Source organism: Pygocentrus nattereri, chromosome 5, assembly GCF_015220715.1.
Source record: "Pygocentrus nattereri isolate fPygNat1 chromosome 5, fPygNat1.pri, whole genome shotgun sequence".
In the NCBI taxonomy this organism is placed as follows: Eukaryota; Metazoa; Chordata; class Actinopteri; order Characiformes; family Serrasalmidae; genus Pygocentrus; species Pygocentrus nattereri.
Genome location: NC_051215.1, coordinates 10,031,063 through 10,050,852, shown reverse-complemented (window position 1 = coordinate 10,050,852; position 19,790 = coordinate 10,031,063). Strand labels below are relative to the sequence as shown.

The following is a 19,790-nucleotide window of genomic DNA, read 5'->3' as shown; positions in this document are numbered from 1 at the left end:
ATATGTAATTATATACTTATGCAACTAATTGATTTTGCATTCCATTTGCATTCTGTATGGACATATCTGCTCTTCCTTCTTTTATCGGCTTGCTTTAATGTAATGAAATGAATGAAAAGAAAAAAAAGTGGTCTTCTACCATAACGCCAATTTCTGCTAGCGCCCCTATGGGACTCTAGTAGTGCCTTGGTGGTAAGCTTACGGTAATGCACTTTTTTTTTCATTTAAAGAAAATTTTTTTTTTCTGTTCATTTTAGAAATGGACATTTAAAGTTTATTTAAAGCCCGTAACAGACATATTGGAAGATACTTCACCTTGTATATAACAGCTGTACAGTGACTCACTACTGTTTTCCTTTTCTAATAATAGCCTGAAACACATCGATCTGGCTCCAGTCCATAGTCAGTTATCTCTACAGTGACAATTTCCATCACAAAATTGGTTCCATGCATTGAGCACATTAGGCCTTCACTTCAGCTGGGAGAGCTTTCTTGGTTGTATCAGCCTAGATACCACAAAGCAAAGAAACAATTTGTTTGGATATTATAAGTTTTTTGAAAACAATGACTGCTGTACTTGCAAAGTTAAAAAGTTGCAAAATATATGTACAATAACATTTAGTAAATTATATATAAATATATATTTAGTTCTCAGAAAGAATTAGACCTTCTATGAAGGCCTGGAAGGCTCTTAGGGACCCTTACAGTCATGTTTTGATGCCAAGAAATGACAAAACAATGTCCAACAATTATGTCCAAAATCAACTTCCCAACAAATTTAGTTATTCTCGTTAAATGCCACTGGAATTATAATGCCTGAATGCATCTAAACCAGGTAGCTGAGTGAAGATATACACTCTTAAAAAGATTTCTTTTTAGGTTTTTGAAAAGTTCTTTTGTGACACTCAAAAAAACCTTTGCATGATTAAAAGGTTCTTTACATCATGAAAGCATACTTCAGATTGATGGAGACTGTGCTGCAGTTATATATAGAACCTTTTTGAAAAGAGTTCTATATAGCACTGAAAGGGGTTTTCTATTATTATAAGCTTGGCATTGTAACAATAGAAAAATCTAGCCCTTTGTGTTCCATATAGAACCATCTTCAGCTCATTCTTAAGAACCCTTTATGATACAAAGAACCCTTTAATCATGGAAAGGGTTCTTTGAGTCTTCAATGTTCTTTGTGGAACTGTTTTCTTTAGTAAAGAACTGTTGAAGAACCATCTTTTTAAAGAGTATAGTATTTAGTGTTTTAAATCTGACTCCATCCTCCTCTACAAGTTTTAAGAGAGGGATTGGCACTCCTCGGAATAGTTCAGGTCAAGCCTGGTTTCTATTATTAATGGCTGTTGACCATAGCCCATGGGTGGCAGCTTGTATCCTCGGGAGTAAGATAACTCCCTTCTGTCTCCACCTTGGCCCGCAGGATGCCGGAGGCATATAAAATAGCCTCTTCTCCAGGTTGATTAGAGCAACTCCTCGCAGGAAGCTGCCTGGGAGTCAGTCAGGTAAACCTGAGCAGACAGCATCCATATTCAGAGCCTGTGCAGAATCCCCCTCTCTGGACCCTCTTGCTTATGTAAAAGTGCCCTTGACGGGCTTGGTGTAGACTGATTGTATACATTATTCCCACTGATGGAGTCAAAGTATAGGGACATATATTCCCCAGGGTGATTCAACACAGCCAATGCTCTCTCCCTTTTTTGGTGCTTCATTCTGAAGAAAAGTGGCTTCAACAATTACAGAAAGGTAGAACGAAATGTCAAATAAAGCGCTCGTCCATGCGATATTTTTAGTCTGACATATGACCTACCATGTGGTGAGCTTGTTCTACGCAGTATGTTCTGTAATGTACTTTGTCGTTCTCTGTGTTTTATCTGTGTATTCTATCAATATAAAATGTCCTCTTTGAACAGATGCATTAATCTATGCAAATGGAATTCTGCGCTCCAAAGAAAAATAAAGGCATCGCAAAGAGGAAGAGGAACCCGGCCCCTTTACACAAAAGACATTATGAACGAAAGCGGGAGTTCATTTGCATGATTAAGCTTCGGCGCATGTTTGTGCCTTTTGCCCAATCCAAACAACAGAGTTTATTTTAATCTACACCTCATGCAAAGCAATAGGAACCTGGTTGACAGTTATCCGCATTGTTGCCATGCATAAATATGCATGCTTTTGTGTTACATGTTGCATTAATGGGGCACAATGAATTGAGGTTGATACATGAAGTGGGTGCAAGACCTCAGACAGTTATGTCGAATGTCACTAATGGCCTATGTGGGTGAAATGGTAGAGGTTCTATATGCATAATATGACCACTTCAATATGAATCACTCTGGCCGTTGGTCGGGCACTATGCCATGGGTTCACGTAGAGTTTAGCCCAGGTAAACACCTGCAGTCAAAAGCACACCTTAAAAACACACCTATAAAGAGACTCAATCACCTAGATTACTGAAAAATAATAGCCTTCTCCTCTATCCTTTATCCTTCTTTTCTTTTAATATAAATGCTGGTCAGCCTAGCCAGCCAGTGTAGCCACTTGAAGGTCTTTATGAGGTGAATTATGTGAGTGCCTCAGTGCCCCGAGCACTGGACTACAGTAGATAAGTCAAATGGAAACGCTTGGGAACAGACGGGCCTGGAAAAGTCATCTGCCTTGGCTATGAGAGCTGGTTAATCCCTGGGGCAGAGTGGGTCTGTATACTAAAATACAGTCCACAACCTGCCAGTGACCCTGAATAAGGGCTGAAAGCTGACGACTCGCATGAACTTTGCGATTTACGGTTACAAAAGCAGTTGATCTGCTTGTACTGCTAATCAGTTGACCTTTTGAAATTGAAGTACTCTAAAACTGTGGATACAATTCCCTCACAGTTTTAAACTTGGCAAGAAATCCCCCACAGCAAACTCCTGGGATGTAATATCCACCGTAAAATTGAAAAATTGAGGCATGTAAAATAGCATTTTCAACAAAAAAATCAACTAAAACCGGCACCTCGCTTGAGTAAAATTGCAAACTCCTGCACTGAATAATTTCTTGTAATGTATCTTTATTATCCCTCAGGTCCTCTTTATTATCCTATAGGTCCTCTTCATTGTTTTAACTGACATATTTCTGAGTAAGATAATTATTCAGTTTCTGAATCATTTTTTTCTTCCATTTGGCCCACCTTTTTAGTGTTCTCAGGATGGTTGTTATGCAATTCAGCTTTATTTGTTTGACACTTGTAACAGCAAACATTGCCTGAAAACAGTTTTTCCAAAATGTGAGCCCAGCTCCTAATGAGCTTTGCAGAGGAGACAGTGACAGGAAAAACTCCCTAAGAGTTTAAATAAGAAACACTGAGAGAAATGAAGACTCAAAAAAAAATCTTTAGAAAATGTGTCAGGACCACTAAGAAGCACCAAGACTCAAGAAAAGCTTTCTAGGAACATGAGAAAGAACCAGTGAGAAGGACCAAGACCCAAAAAGTAAAGCTCCCCTACTGCATAAAGATGAAACACTGAAACGAAACAAGGATTAAAGGAAAAACTGCCGTAAGTGCATGAGGAAGAACCATTGAGAAGTGCAAGGCCCTAACGGAAGAGCTCCCTGAGAACATAAGGAAGAACCTCTGAGAAGAGCCAAAGTTTTAAAGGAGAAACTCTTTAAGAGCATAAAGAAGGAACAGTAAGAGAAACCAAGACTCAAAAAGAAAAACTCTAAGAGCATAAAGAAGAACCACTGAGAAGAATGAAGACTCAAAAAGGAAAGCTCCCCTCGATCAAGAGGAAGAAACACTGAGTGTGTTTACATGCACTTAAATAAACCGGTCATAATCGGATTTCTGCAGTTATCTGATTCAAACGGTCATATAAACAGCACAATCTGATTTCTTAGATTGGAGTAAGGTCTAGAAATCAGATTAAGAAATCCAATAAAGAGAGCAAATCATATTTCTCAGTACATGTGTACAATTACTCTGATTTCTTTCTGACTTCTCAGTCTGAGCATGTGCAAAAACAGACGGCGGTACCGGAAATAAGCAAGCATCACCGCGAGATGCAGCAAAACACTTTTGAAGCAACTCTGAAATTAACTACATGCTTGATGAAATGAAGGATTTAAATATTCTTCCTCTTCTAGATGATGTATCTTCATATTTTCAGGTAAAGTGGTGCAGTGTTTTTAAAAGAAAGCCACAGCATAAAGTTTCAGTTTTACATTATGTATACATCACGTCTTCTTCTATGAGTTATTGTAATCTGATTATTCTCTGACTCATGTAAACCTGGAGTTTTCCCATTATCTGATAACATTTGCATTTAAAACGCATGTTTTCGGATTATTAAGTGCATTAAGTAAACACACTCACTGAGAGGACCTAGAACCAGGAGGAGAAACCTTCTAAGAGCATAACGAAGAAACAGAAAGGGGAACCAAGATTCAAAATGGGGACCCATTCTCTTCCAGCAGATGCCTTTACAAAGCAAGCAATACAAGTTTACAAGTGAGATATGGAAAGCAAACAGAGTGAAATCAATGAGTTTAGCCAGGGGCCAAACTTAACATCTTAAAAGTCAGTGATCTGACAGACAGTCTGACAGACAAACAGGATCATTCCTCATCATTATGTAGGAGCCCAGAACATTCAAACCGAGTGGCAAGGCTCCCCTGTCTTCCTGACTGATTGTGAATATTCTCAGTGAAATGACCTGAGACACACTATAACTACTATACTAACTACTCCATTATGCATATGTGCTATCATGCTATGGAAATGAACCAGCAATCTATCTGGCAACACAGAGACTAGAGAGGGAGAGAGGCAGAGAGAAGGAAAAATCTACATAAAGCAGGACAAAAACCCTTCAGAATGAATCGGCTGTCAAGTTTTTTTCAGTCCTTTCTTTTATGCAAACATGCGCACACTTGCCTGGGAACTGTTTATTGCAATAAGCATGCATTATAAATGCATAGAATGGGAGCAGGCAATCATAAGGAAGCATCTTAGCCCGAAAACACAAGGAAATATGAAATGTTTTTTTTCTTCTATTTAATTTATTTGTTCCAGTGGGAGCAATGGTGATCTTTCCTCAGCAAGCTGTTGTGCTACTATGTAATAGCGATATTGCCAATCCCGTTTTTCTAATAAACACGTAACGTCTCTGCTTGCCTTTTATAGCACGTTGAACAGATATAAGATCTACCGCTGTTCATTTTTGATTAGCAAAGCGCGTTTGCTGCCGTGTTTTGTTGTGGCGTTTCTTGAAAAAGAAGTGTCATTGCAGGCGATATGGCCGCTACTTCTACTTTCATGAATTCACCAATGGCCTGGTCCGGCGCCTGCCCACACACTAATTGGCGTGTTGCTGCTCCAGCGGTCCAGTAGGCTCATGCATTTTTCATGGAAAGCAACTGGGCACATTATAGCCGCATTGTGCAAGACTGGTCCTGTCCGGCTGGTCTGGGGAGAGACAATATTTCACATAGTTATGGCCTCATTAAGGCCCACTCCAGCATCCAGAACCCACACGTACACACACACTGCTGAAAAAGTGCTGCTTTAAGCAGTGCTGACATTATATCCATAGTGTTAAAGATTATATAGGAAAGCATTGTCCTACCTCGTTTTCATTACCCGGTATTAATGTTGTGGTCTAGTGGGAAAAAAAAAAACAGTCTAGGGTGCAGTGGAGTGCAGTGGACCCGGCCTGGGTCATTTCTTACAGCTTTAGCAGAACGTTTTTGGCCGTAACAAAGCAAAAAAATTACTTCTGAGACCGGATGGTGGGAGGGCAGAGGGGGAGGTGAGATTTGGCTCTGAAAAGGAATTGGAACGTGCAAGCGGACGCACACATGGCAGATCCTCAGAAGGTTCTTCAAAAAAGAAACCGCTCGCCCACCCCCCCCCCCCCACCACCACCCCCCCCACCCCCCTCTCCTGGTGGCAGATTTCGATTATCCATATTTAACGGGATTTAATATTTGAATGCACAAATGCCTGTTTGATGTGAGGGAAGTCAAATTAATGAGTCATGACATTATCAATCTTTAATAGGCCATAAAGTGAGATTTATGAATGTTCTGCTTTAAGGCTTCCAGATGAAGCGCGCCAAACGGATGTGTCATCCTCTAATATGCATAAATGTTATTTGTATTTTCCAGAACAACACGTTTTTCAATCTTCCACGCGTTCATGCGTTGTGTCTTTCTTAAATGTGCCTTGTTTTCAGAGACAGACAGGAGGAATCGGGAATTTGTTTTTGTTTTTATTCCCGGAGTGCTCCCAGAACATGGTTTGTCACTTGTGAATTGATATGTAATGTCGTGAGAACACATCAATTATTGACAGAGGTTTTATTCATAAAGGCTGGGATTATGCAATGAGAAAAGCACTCAGCCTTTTGCCCCCCTTACCACCACTCTCTCGTTCTCTCTCTATCTCACTCGCTCTCTTCCTTGCTCCTCCTCTCCCCACTAGAGAGCCAAATGTCCCCCGTAATGTTGCGCTAAATAATGCAAGCGTTTTTCCTTTTTCAGATCTGCTCCGTGGGTTTGATGCAAACCAGCACGTGTATAACCACTTGTTTCAGATGTGCACATCTTTCTGGTTTTGTGCTTGTATGAATTACATTCAAACTGGGAAACTATTGGAACTCTTATGAGTTCTGTTATTGTAGCCAGCTAGGCTGACTAAAGTTCTTTCTGGACAGGACTAGTTTTCATGAGGAAAAGGATTTAATTTAATCATTGCAGAATATCATAGTGATTTTAGTTCTGTCCAAATCCACCAGTTTTTATGGATTGTGCACTTAAGCATCAATAACAATTCTGAATTTTAATTGCAATTAGACCATGGAAATACACACAGTTGTATTAATCCAGTCTGAATTTCCATGTCAGTAAATGTTCCATCATATCTTGTGGAAAATAGCTCAAAGAAGCATCTGGGTTCTCTTTGGCACAAGCTCATATATATATATATATATATATATATATATATATATATATATATATATATATATATATATATTGCCGACCTGAAGTCAACTATGAACATTTAAAAGATTTGCTGTAAACTCACAAGCTAATGACAATGCTGATAACTAGATGGATGGGGTAAACAACATTATGATTGAATGAAATGATTGGACATGTGGGCAGCTAAACATATTACATATAGACCCTTTTTAATGTGAGTGCAATGCATGAGTTAAGTAGACACTCCCACCTCAGCAATTTATGCTGAGATTTCTTATTTTGTGTAAATTGGTCATACACGTTACAGACGTCCTCTGGTAAAATGACATTACCCCACTTACCTATGTAAAACTAGCCCCATCTGAATAGCATTTTAGTTAGCTAGCCTATTACCAAGCCATACGTAGGCCTACACTCTAGCCAACTAGTTAGCTAGCTAGCAAAGTCGCTCCATTTAATTGTGATTTGATAAAAAAATTTGGACCAAGGTAAACATAATATGATCACATTTCTCTTTGGCTAGATCAAGGTTAATGTATGCCTGCTGCCGAGCATCGGAGGTATTCTGTTCTAGTTATCTAGAAGGTACTAGACCATTTTAGCCTACATTAACATGATAGTTTGGCTAAAAATCAAATTGACAAAATTTTTCCCTTTTCCATGAATGCGTAAATCATCACACTCGTGTCATGTAGTTGTTAAGTATCTCAGATAGACTTGTTTTTATAGATAAGACTATGTTGTTCACTGCTGGAAAAACCATATAAGCAAGCCATGTTTGAGATTGCTTAACAACCTGCTGCAGTTTTTGATGGTTTAGCTATGCATTTTGCATAAAGCTAACTGTTAGCTTCCATTCCTAGTTATCAAAATCAGCCTACAGTGCAACAATGAAAAACACCAAAATAACTCGGCTGACTGACATTAGATTTTTGGCTGGACCAATGCTTTAGGCCCTGGTCATTATGGCTGCCCTTGTCCAGTAACTATTACATACCTTAGGCAGAAGGTAATTGTTATTCTGTGACATAAGCATCAAAGGTGTGCCCTGGCCACCAAACATCAATGTGGCCAGATTTACAACATGTAATGCGACTTTATCCAGCCTGTTTACATCACTCGTTGGCCTCTTCAGCCCACCCTAATCCTCCCTGAGGCCTGGAACAGAAAGGACTGTGCTATTTCTATGCCGGACCCATACTTAAGCCCCTCTATTCTCCTGTCATCGCTCCTATGATTCAATTAAGCTTACATACCTCGTTCTGGCTGCCTCAGAAAAGCCAGAAATGACTGACAGGCCCACACTTTACTATGCAGAGGGAGAAAAGCAGGGTAGGTGCCAGAAGAGATGAGAAAATAGTAAGAATAGATAGGATAAAAGAATCATGTAATTGATTTTCTATCTGTACCAGTGTTTCATTAACTGAGTAAATTGTGTCAGATTTAGGCCAGTTGGACTCATTCAGATCACCTCCATTGTCCCATTGTGAAGACAAACTTCCATTCCTGTTTGCATAGCGTGATAAGAATTCCTGAATTTAAAGCTGGCATGGTGCACATGCTAACAAATTCACATCATGCTCTCCAGTGTGTAACAGGGGTTTAGAGAGGTTTTATTTGTCTAGCTCTTAGTGTGTTTGAGGATTTTGCTGGCAAACACATTACCGGTTCATGTTTTTGGCATTTGATGCGTGTTCAAATTGTTACAGAGCATAAACCTCTGTCTCCATCCAATGTTTCGAGGTCTTTCAGTGATTTGTGGCTTCATACATTAACCTCTGGTTTCCTCTCTCTCACGCTTTGTGACGATGTGCAATTCCCTTTGGAAGAAATTCACTAAGAGTTTCGTTTTTTCTCTTGCAGATGTGATCCACACTGTTGGCCCTATTGCCAGGGGCAGCGTGGGCCCTTCCCAAAGCGACGACCTCAAATCCTGCTACGAGAATTCGCTCAAGCTGGTGAAGGCAAATAACTTGCGTTCTGTGGTGAGTACTTATGAAAGCTTACTCAGCACAAAAACTTCATTTAAAGAGCTTTAGGATGCTGACTGCTTGATGATCAGATTAATAAAAGCAAAGTGGAGCAGGATTAGGAGCCCATTTTTCATTTATCCCCATAACAGGCCTAGTTTTACTGAACTGCCAATGGATGATACAGGATATAAGACAGGTTACAGGATAGGATACATGTGTGGATCGCTGTTTTTAGAATGATCTCTTGATAACGTTACATGTATTTGCTAATGTAATGTTAACTAGTTTGTCTTCAGCATCACATTACTGTATATTATCAATAATAATAACAACAACAACAACAACAATAATAATAATAATAATAATAATAACAAACATTTGGAAAATGTTCAGTTACGGTTTAGTTACATCAGGTTACCTTTTTTAAAGTACAGTTATACAGGACTTTATGAGAGCAATGCTGTATGAGGCTGTTTCCTATTGTATGTCGTTATTAACCACTCAGTGCTGGAGTTTAATGCTGTGTTCAAATGAAGCTCGGAAATTTTCCACCTCCAGCTCAGAAAAATCAGCTAGTAATTCAATAAACCAACACCTCTCTACTTTTAAATGACATTAGCTTTAGATTAGAAAGTACTTAAATCTGGTGTACATACTGTAAATTCTCTATATTGTCTTAAATTATTAGTAAAGTGTTTATTTTTACATAAATGGCTGCAACAGTAACAACTGCAATTTCCCCCTGGGATCAATAAAGGAATCTGAATCTGAATCTGAATCTGAATTAGTTAACATATAGAGGCAGTAGATGGTAATATCGGTAGAGCTGACCATGAGGTTCACTATTTTGAGATGGTCAGTATCACTCATATCACTATGTTAGCTTGGTCAGAAATGATGCCATTCTAAGCTTCGACTTCTCGCTAACAATTCTTTGATCCTGACCTGGAAAAGGAGCAACAGCAGATTCATAACATGTTCTCCATGGATTTGTTTGTTAATTCATTTAATAATTCTGACCACATCTTAAATGAATCCATGAAGACTTTAGGATTCAGCTAGCTAATACCAAATTACTATTACTGTAGTAATAAGATTTTCTACTTGCACTCATACACAAACGTCTATAGTTGTTCAGAATCATCTGTATATTCAAGCAATATGTACTTTTTCCTCTAAATATGTAAAAATAAGAGCAAAAACAATTTGATATCTAGCCACTAGCTAATAACATTTGCATTATAGCTTTGGTGCTGGTTACCACGTTGCTAGCTGACATTAACTGGCGAAATCTTCATAAACAATAATTCACACGAAATGTCTCTGCTTAATCAGAATCATGTGTAGAGTTGAGCAAAAATTGACCACGTTCATTTATGCTAGTCTAGTGCTGGCCTGGTGCTAGTTTAGCTGGTCACCCAGCATAGTCATACTGGCTGACCAGCATACCAGCATCCAAAACACATATCGTTGCTGTCAGAACAAAACCTTGAATTTCCAAAACGGTAACTTTACAGGAGGAAAAACCTACTTTACTTTTAATGTAAATCACTGAACCCAGAATTTTTTGCAAGTAATTTTTAGCCAAAACCATCAAAAATGGAGATGTGAGGTTTTGTTCTGACAGCAGCAATATGATGGTTTAGCTGCTGACCATGCATGGTAGTCTATACTGGTTCTTCTAACAGGAATAATGGTGCTGACATTACGGATTCTGAGCCAGGTGACGCAACCCTGGTGGCTAATTTTGATTTTAGAACGTGATCATTCTAAAAATACCAATCGACACATCATAATAGCTTTCCACTTTTCATTCTGGTGCCTTTATTAGTCACGTGCTAGTGCTTGGTGGCGGTATCTTCATCTTGAACGTATAAATATAGCCAAATTAAGCTGCTTATATAGCAAAAGGAACAATTTCAGCAGCTTGAGCTCAAAGTGATGTACACCATGTGTTATTCCACCTCCTACTAGGTTTTTGTCGTTGTAAGACCCATGATGTGTTCCAATGAATGTGTTTCAACTTTCTTTCAGTATTTGTTACGATTATATTAGCAGCATTGCATAGTGCAACCTGCTGCATGTCTCAGGTGAAGCTCGCACACGTGTGTTTCAGTGATGGTGAACAGTCAGTCAGTCAGGCAGGTAGGCCTGCCAGCATGTACCTTTGTACTTCCTGGATAGCGAGAAGCTGTGAAAAACATTTTGAATATCTTAGCATACAGTTTAAATTAATACCAGCAAAAACAGGATAAATAAAAGAGTGTTTTTCACGTACGTGTTGTGAGCTCTTAGTATTCTGTATTGCTCTCAGCCAAATGAGGCCTATAAAGCATTTAGCGTGTTGGCAGTGTTGTTGATCAAATTAGAAGCCACGTTCAAGCTGAGTCAGGCGGATTTGGAGCAGCGTCTCTTTGTTTAAAGGAGAAACGCTTAAACACCTTGATCCAGCCTGCTGCAGAGATCAAATCTGACGGGGACTACTGCAAGTTGCTTTGTATCCAAGGTCATTATTTCCTGACCCAGTTTTAAAAAAAAGTTTCTTTTTCATGCCAGTGGCATCCAAGGTATTTTTGTTTACTTGTTGGCCTCATAAGAACTGAGCATTTGCAACAGCATGAGAATGTGATACTTTCCTGGCCACATGTGCCGTCTGAGTTTTTATCCAAGAGTCATTCATGTCAATCCTGCACTGATATTACTCCACTGGACCCAAGTTATAGCACAAATTGCAAATTTCATTGCAGGCCTTAAAAACCAGTGTTCCTCATCAATTCCGAGCTAGTTTAGTATTATAGCCCTGCGCATAGTTACTTTAGTAACTGGACAAGGGTAAAGAAAGTTGTCCACTTTGTGCTGAGTTATAATAAAATCACTGTTTTCTTTTTAATTTTGTTCAAGAACAGAGGTTATAATGTATTTATAAGCCTACAGATCAGTGACTAGACTAGCAGTCAGGATTGGTTGACACCACAGGGATTCCCAATGGGTGTATGATGTATTTGCACTGTGGCTGCTGGGCGCTGTAGTGGGAGATCATTCATGAATGAAAACAGTATGAAAAAAGTATGAAATTCTAATGTTTCTCAGTGATGATGAGACAGAGACATGCAATGCTGCTCTGAAGAATACTGCATAACACAACAAATGACACATTAAACTGGAGCTTTAGACTGGAGGGCCACATTAAAATAAAGGTGCCAAAAAAGAACTGCTACACCACATGAACGTTCTACCACATTTAAATAGGTCCCCAGAACAATATGGAAAAGGCAATTCAGGGAGAGTGTGAACCTTTCAGATTAGTACCTGTCATTGTTGCACTATTATGTCTGCTTTTACAAGCCTTTTCAAACTACCATTCCATGTGTAGCCTAGCATTACAATCGTGTTTGCGTAGGCCTTACACACGAGGCTGCTTTCCAGATTAGTACCTTTCATTATTCTACCCTTATATTTGTACGTTTTAACAGCGGAGTGCTGTTTCACTCAACTGGGTGCTTTTCTTACTTACTTATTGCTCTTTATTTAAGTAGCACTTGTGCTACACTTGAATTAAATGACTAAACATAAACATGGTTTAAAATGTGTGTGTCACTGGTACAACTTTGAGAAACAGACATAATGCAGAGCTATCGCTGTATTTAGAACTGACAAATTCAGATCATTTTTTAGGCTTGGTAGGCCTCTGGGGCCGAGGCCCAGGCTTTAATGAATTTGGCTGGAGACCAGAGTCTTTGGCCTGGGAAGGAGTAGCGTCAGAACCCACACTGCTCCAGCTGCTGGCCCTGTCTCTGCCATCTGGTCTGCATGACTTATGGATCCGCTTTAATCCATGGTGGCCGTGGACAGAAAGGACACTCCAAAGCCCAACCGGTTGGCTTCCCAGTGACCCTGCACCAGCAGAGGTCCCTCTGAGAATCATCTGCAATTAGCGTTGATGAGGCTGCCTTGGAAGGACAAAGTCACTAACTCTAGCTCAAATGACTGTAATCCTGCCATCATTGTCCATCTTTGGCAGCTCATGGCTTAGATCCTCCTTGGGGGTAGGAGGGGCACAAGTTCCTTTGGAGTCACAAGAGACGGACACCCAGCTTCAGTAGCTGTGACTAAATACTAATTAGCATTGCAGCTAACTTGGCGTCATCACGCACAGACCACACAGATATCAGCAGCTTAAGCAGACACGCCAAGACAGTTAGGAATGACAGACAGGCCTGATATGTATGCTAACTGCCAAAGCCTAGTCATTCCTACAGGCTCTCATTAGATGGAATTAGAGAGGCTCAGGAAAGGGGGTTGCGTATCCAGCTCCTGTTTTTCTTCCGCTGTCCAGCACCATCTCAGTCCCTCTTGCTCTTTTGCGGCTGCATTCCAGCACATTCATTCCGTTTCCCCACTTTCATTTATTTATTCAGTAATTCGTGCACTGATGAGAAACAGGGCTCCGCTTTCACTCGGAGGCAGGCCTGCTTCTGGCGGGGCATGTTTGGACAGCTGCTCCACATTGCTATGGATCCCTTACTGAAAAAAGCCCCCGTGGCCTGACTGGACATTGTCCGATGAGCTCTGCCACACTACACTGTGCTAGCATTGTGCCTCATGTTTGTTTATTTGCCGCAAGGTTCCTAGTTTCCATTACCCACACTTCCATGCTGCAAAGCCTTGCTTGTTATACTGTGATGCCCCTTGGCCCGAGAACCAGCATGTGCCAACTTCGAGGGTTGAGCGATTTGCCCATATAATTGCTGTAGTGTCAACAGTCATGACCAATAACCTCAGTCCCTTCAGGAATCTGCAACACGCAAATTCAACCATCTATCACAAAATTTGCAAGGGCTCCTAGTTTTGTTGTCAATGAACTAATTTTGGCAGCAAATGTGTAAATCAAGTGCTTTTGCAGTTATTATAGGTATACATCTTTTGTGGAAAGCCATGTATACTGCAGCGATATAGTGTTTGTGAACAAAAATTACAGCTAAATTCAATTCCTGTATGTTTTTGCCTGTAACCAATTGGAATTGTGTAATACAGCATGCAACATTGTTACAGACCACAAAGAAAAGTTTACATGTTGTCACAGTTGACACTTTTCCACCATGAAATATTATGTTATGACATAATTACTTTAATCTTTTTCATTTTCAGTGCATGTTTATGAATAATGTTCCACTGTGTTCACTTTTGTAAAGAACATTATATGCTAAGTTCAGAGCTAGATCAGAGTCCCAACTCTGTAAAAAATGAGAAGTCTGCTCAACTTAAAATCTTATAGTAACCTATTACATTTCTTGAGTTGACTCAACTTGAGGACGCCAGAGTTCACCCAACTCAAACTTCTTAGTTGAGTCAAAAATTCTCCCAGCTACTGTTTCTAGCTCGTCAGTTAGATAAACAAAAATGAAATTGCTATTTTTTCTTGATTTCCCCACTAACTGACACTCCTTCTTTCACACAGACCTATCTGGCATGTTTTTCTCTTGGGCCTCTGGATGTAGACAGTTGTGGTATTGCTGGTATTCAAACTCACAATCTCCTGATGCTGGGAAGAATTATTAGACAGTTGCACCACATGTGGGAAAACATTAAAAAGACACACAATATGAGTTGTTTCATGTGTTCCTGAGTGGTGCAGTGGACCAAGCCGTCACCCCATCAGGAGGTTGTGAGTTTGAGCCCCAGTGTTGCCATAGACATTCATAAGTGTATGCCCAAGAGGAGAAATGTCTAACAGGATTGTGTGATTGAAAAAGCTCTAGGCAAGTGGGGAAGTTGAGTTTAAAAAACAATACATATATATTTCTCACTGAGATGCAGAACTAAAAAATTAAGACAAGTTTTGACTCAATTAAGAAGTTTGAATTGTGTGAACTCTTGTGTCATCAAGTTGAGTCAACTCAAAGAAAAACATGTAATCAGTTACTGTATCATTTTGAGTTGAGCTGACCTCTCATTTTTAACAGTGGAGTAATGAAACATGTTCTTACTGTTATTAGACTCAAAACTAACCTCTTGTGTTACACTAAAGTCTTTACCTGTAGCATTTGGTTGTACTGAAAAACTAATACCAAGGATAAAATCTACAACCTTATTTAGGACCCAACAGCAATGTTTGGGTTTGATCTGAGTTCAGCTAGGCAGCAAATTAGACCAGTAAACCTCAAATTTGAGCATCTTTTCCTGGGATTCCTGGGAGGTTCCAACCTGACTGACTAGCAGATTAGCACTATGCTCATTGGAAAGTAAGATTGCTGTTCTAGCCTTGAAAGGGGAGAACCTAGGGTGGCATATGCATATGTGGGGTCTGAAGAGTTGGGCGACGGCTGTTCAGAAGTAGTAGAGACGCATGGGCTCCCCTAATGTGTATTCTAACACATAACAATTGGATTTGAGTCCAAACAAAAGTGGAGTGGTACCTGCAAAAATGAACTCAAACAACAGAAAGACGGGGGTGGCTGCGTCATGAGCTTGGCGTCTAATCCCAGCACTTGAGAGCCCAAAGCCAGCCCCCTCAGGCTGAGACAGCCTGGGACACGTGCTGTACTCCACATGCGGCATACAGACAAATTCCTCTTGATTATCTGGAGAGATAGGGACCCGTGAACATACTTCTCTGGCAGGAGAAATCTTAAACGTGTTTTGCCATTGAAATGCAAATATAAAGGCTCTTTCCACATTTCTTGGAGGACGGCTGAGGTTTGTCTGCCTCTGCTTTCCTTAAATACTACTATCGGCTGCATAGGTAAGCAAGCAGGCAATTGTGCAAGGAGTGTTCATGCAGATGGCGGTGAGTAATGTTATGTGAGAAGGACCAACATATCCCACATTAGTTTAGCATGTCACCTGTGCAGGCTTGGTAAACCTGTTTAGCTTGGATGCTCGATGAAGGATGGGCTTCATCGAGAAAAACGATGAGCTCCCCGGGCCAAGAAAAAAGGCACTTAACCTCCAGAATGCAGTTCAATGCTTTTTGGACGAGCGGAGAGACAGGCAGCTTGCTCTCTTTGTCTCTGTCCAGTCTGGGCATTTCCTCACTGTACTATATTAAGAATGGGGAAAGGAGAAGACTGATGAGTGTAGAAAGGTATAATTTGTGGCAGTGTGTTCGTCCATTCATGTATTCATTGAAGCCTTTATTTAAACTCAGAGAGCAACCCCATTTTTGCAACATAACTGAGCTTGCAGGAAGGAGAAGTGAAGAAGTATCAAAATGAGAAGCAGAAAGATGATAAAGTAGTAATAACGAGATAATAAAGCTTTTGTGTATCAAATATGAATCATATTTAAGTATATGCTCTTGTACTTATAAACAAATGTGGTATGAGCTACACTTTCAGAAATTAAGGTACAAAGCTGTCACTGGGGCAGTACCCCTCTTGTCACTGGGGTGGTACCCGCAGGGGTATATCTCATTCCATTGAAAGTCCATTGAAATGATATTTTCCAAGTTGTATTGACCCCACACACCCTGTCTCATCTCCAGGTGTTTTATATTTTATTGTTCTGTTTTAAAACATTAGTTTATGAAAAAATACAAATACATACTCTTCTACAAGGAAAAAACATTTATCAAATCAAATCAAATCATGTTTATTGTCACATCACATTTACACAAGTGGAAAATGAGTGAAAATCTAAGGTGCATAGCCCCCTTATAGAATTTTAATACAAAAAATATATAAACATCTAAGAAGAAAAGGAGGAGGCTATGAAATGTGCTGTTGTACACATTCCATATGTGCAGTTAGTTTGAGGTAGATAATAAATGAGATACAGGAACACAGGGATAGAATACTGATATAGACATATTCCAGATTGTACAAGATATGGATAGAAGATGGACAAGATATCAATCTATATGTGTAAATACAGATTTGCCAAATTGAAGGTGCAGAAAGATCAGAGAGAGTCTGTTGGTGTGGATGAGGTGGTGATTGTCCATGGAGATAATGATTCAGAGGTGCAGTGACAGGCCTATAGACCAATACACCAGCACTACTGGCTGTTCAGCAGCCTGATCTCGGAACCAGCTGTTTCTGGACTTCTTCTGTACCTCCTCCCGCTCGGCAGCTCTGAGAACAGACAGTGGCTTGGGTGGGGGAGTCCTTTAGAATCCTCCTGGTCTTCATCAAGCAGTGGCTGGTGTATAAATCCAAAAGGTTTGGGAGCTGGACCCCAATGATGTACTAGGCTGTCCGCACCACCCTATGCAGAGCTTTCCGCTCAATGGCAGTGCAGTTTCCATACCAGGTGGTGATGGAGCTTGTTAGAACGCTCTGTACAGTACATGTGTAGAATGTTCTGAGGATATCTGGGTTCGTGCCAAAGCTCTTCAGCCACCTGAGGTGGAAGAGGCACTGTTGTGCCTTCTTTCCCACCCGTCTGGTGTGTTCGCTCCATGTCAGTTCCTCTGAGATGTGAACACTGAGGAACTTGAAGCTGCTGACCCTCTCTACCATGGCACCATTGATGGTGATGGGGGTGTGCACTCTCTCTTGCTTCCTGAAGTCCACTATGAGCTCCTTGGTCTTGTTGATATTGAGAGAGAGGTTGTTCTCCTGGCACCAGAGTGTCAGAAAGCTGACCTTTAAGGTGCACAGCTGCATCTTAAAACCACTGTTGTACCTTTGAGGGTCCATTTATATTGTTTTTACCTTGATGAACAGCAAATGTAGCTGCATAGAACATTTTTTTCTTGTGGTGTACAAGCAAAAAATATAGTATGTCTTGCAATGGTAACAATGATGACAGCAGAAATTTAAATGCAACATGTCATGGCATCAAACATTACGGCCTCTAACGTGACCATTACTGGTAACAGTAGCATGATGTTAAATTACTGAAGAAGATCTATCATGGCAGCTCTTGATGGTTGATGAATATTTCTTTAGAGAACCATTTTTGTGAATGAGAAGTGTGTGTGAAGAATAAAATTCTCCTGAATTTAGTCGTCCCCAATTCCACCTACTAGTTAGGAGTCCCCCAGTCATATGATACCACCAACGTTAGAAGGGTGAGACAAGCACAGGCTTCCTCCAGACCTGTGAAGCACCACTGCATCTTTTTGCTACTTATGCAACGTCACCAGAGACCTGAAGAGCATAATATGTCTTGCAGAAGTAACAATGATGACTAAGGGTAAATATATATATATATAAATGCAATAAAACAGTGAAACAGAAAACAGAACCAGAAAGCTATAGGAAATTCTAAACTTTAAAAAGTGATTTATTGATTGTAGTTTTATTGATTATGGATTTTTTTTTCAGATATTTTGATGTCTCTCTACATTTATATGCACTTCTATATAGTCACTTGCAACAGTTTTGGCACCCCTGGTCAAATATAATTATAACCTTCCGCACATTTTAATGCACTATTACTGTTTATTTCTTGAATTGAACATAAAAAGTAAAGATATAACATTAACAAACATAAACATAAAGAAAAATATAATCTAAGAAATATAATATAACAAGAAAAATAAATAAATACATAAACATAAAATGTGGCCTGTGCAAAAACTATATAAAAAGACACATTTTGCATTTTTGTATTATTGTTTTTTCCACTAATTTAAACTCCATAAAGGAAACTGTGCAGTTATATTTGCAGAGATGTGCTTCTTTAAAGTGTACTCCCTGTAGAGTGTGTGTGAACTTAAGTTGTGTTAACTGAGTGTTTATCATGATGTATGTGTTTGTATGCGTAGAGTGCAGGAGTCAATCCGCCTCCCCCTCTGCATGAGAAGCCCACAGAGACACTCACTCTCGTTCCCATGTTCTTTTTTTTTTCTGCGGCCAAGTGGGCAGCCTGTCACACTTGCCACAAGATTCAAGCGGTCATCAGCAGTAAGAAGCACGCTCTGGAACATGGGCTCGGGGAATAGAGGGGACAGCGGCCCAGGCCATGTGCCTACAGAGCCACAAAATGTTCAGAGGGAACTGTCAAGTTCCAGAGGGCCCGTCAGCACTGGCTGACTGACCGAGAAAATACCAGAAAATTCCTAAACACAGCAGCCTTTTGTCAGTGGAGAGGAATTTGCTGCAGGAATGTAGTACTATTCAGAAATTTGAAATGCCTGCCCTTTAAGACTGATGCAAAAACACGGCTGTTTCTACTGTTTAATCCGCTTATCTCTATTAAAAAATCAGTTTTTTAGTGTTTCATACTAATTTCATATGTAAAGAACATACAAATGTGAAAAGTCTCAATTTTTATTCAGCTCATCTTAAAGCTACTTTTTTTGAACAAAGAGACCACATGAATAGGAATATACAGTCATATGCAAAAGTTTGGGCACCCCTGTTCAAATGACTTGTTTTGTTGATTTTGAAAACAAGTGCACATCTGGAGCATAACCTTTCAGTTGGCACTATGCCAGTGCCACAGACAACAATATCTAATCAGATGAGTTCATGTCGCCTGCAAAAATGAGCAAAAATCATACAATGTGTGTGGCTTTGCGCTCCGCCACCACCACACTCGTAGGTCTGTCCCCGGCGTGCTCGCCGAGGTTCATCACCGCTGGGTGTTCGGGCCCCGCCTTTCTGCCGGCTCTCGCAGCCATCATAGTCAGGGCCCGGAGGGCGGGCGCATGCCACAGTGGATAAACAAATATATTTTTTAATGTATTTATCGATGTCTAAGTAAATTACATGGATAATACTTTATAATAACAAGCCCCAATAAACGACATCTTTATCTAATAACTTGTTAATGATGCTTAATGATTTGTGCATTAATAAATGCCACCATTCTACACACCACTCTATGCATTTAATGCACAATTACTGTTAATTTGCTGAATTTAATGTATTGGGGAAGAACATTAAATGTGGCTTG

General features: G+C 40.0%; 1 protein-coding gene across 1 annotated transcript in view; it reads left to right on the top strand.

The window, feature by feature from the left end:
• The window catches only part of macrod2 (mono-ADP ribosylhydrolase 2), a 1,076,631-nt gene that overhangs the window by 715,727 nt on the left and 341,114 nt on the right, over window positions 1–19,790 (top strand). Inside the window, exon 6 of the mRNA XM_037538560.1 lies at window positions 8,836–8,957. Coding sequence (XP_037394457.1) covers window positions 8,836–8,957 — 122 coding nt within the window. The remainder of the gene's footprint in view (window positions 1–8,835; window positions 8,958–19,790) is intronic.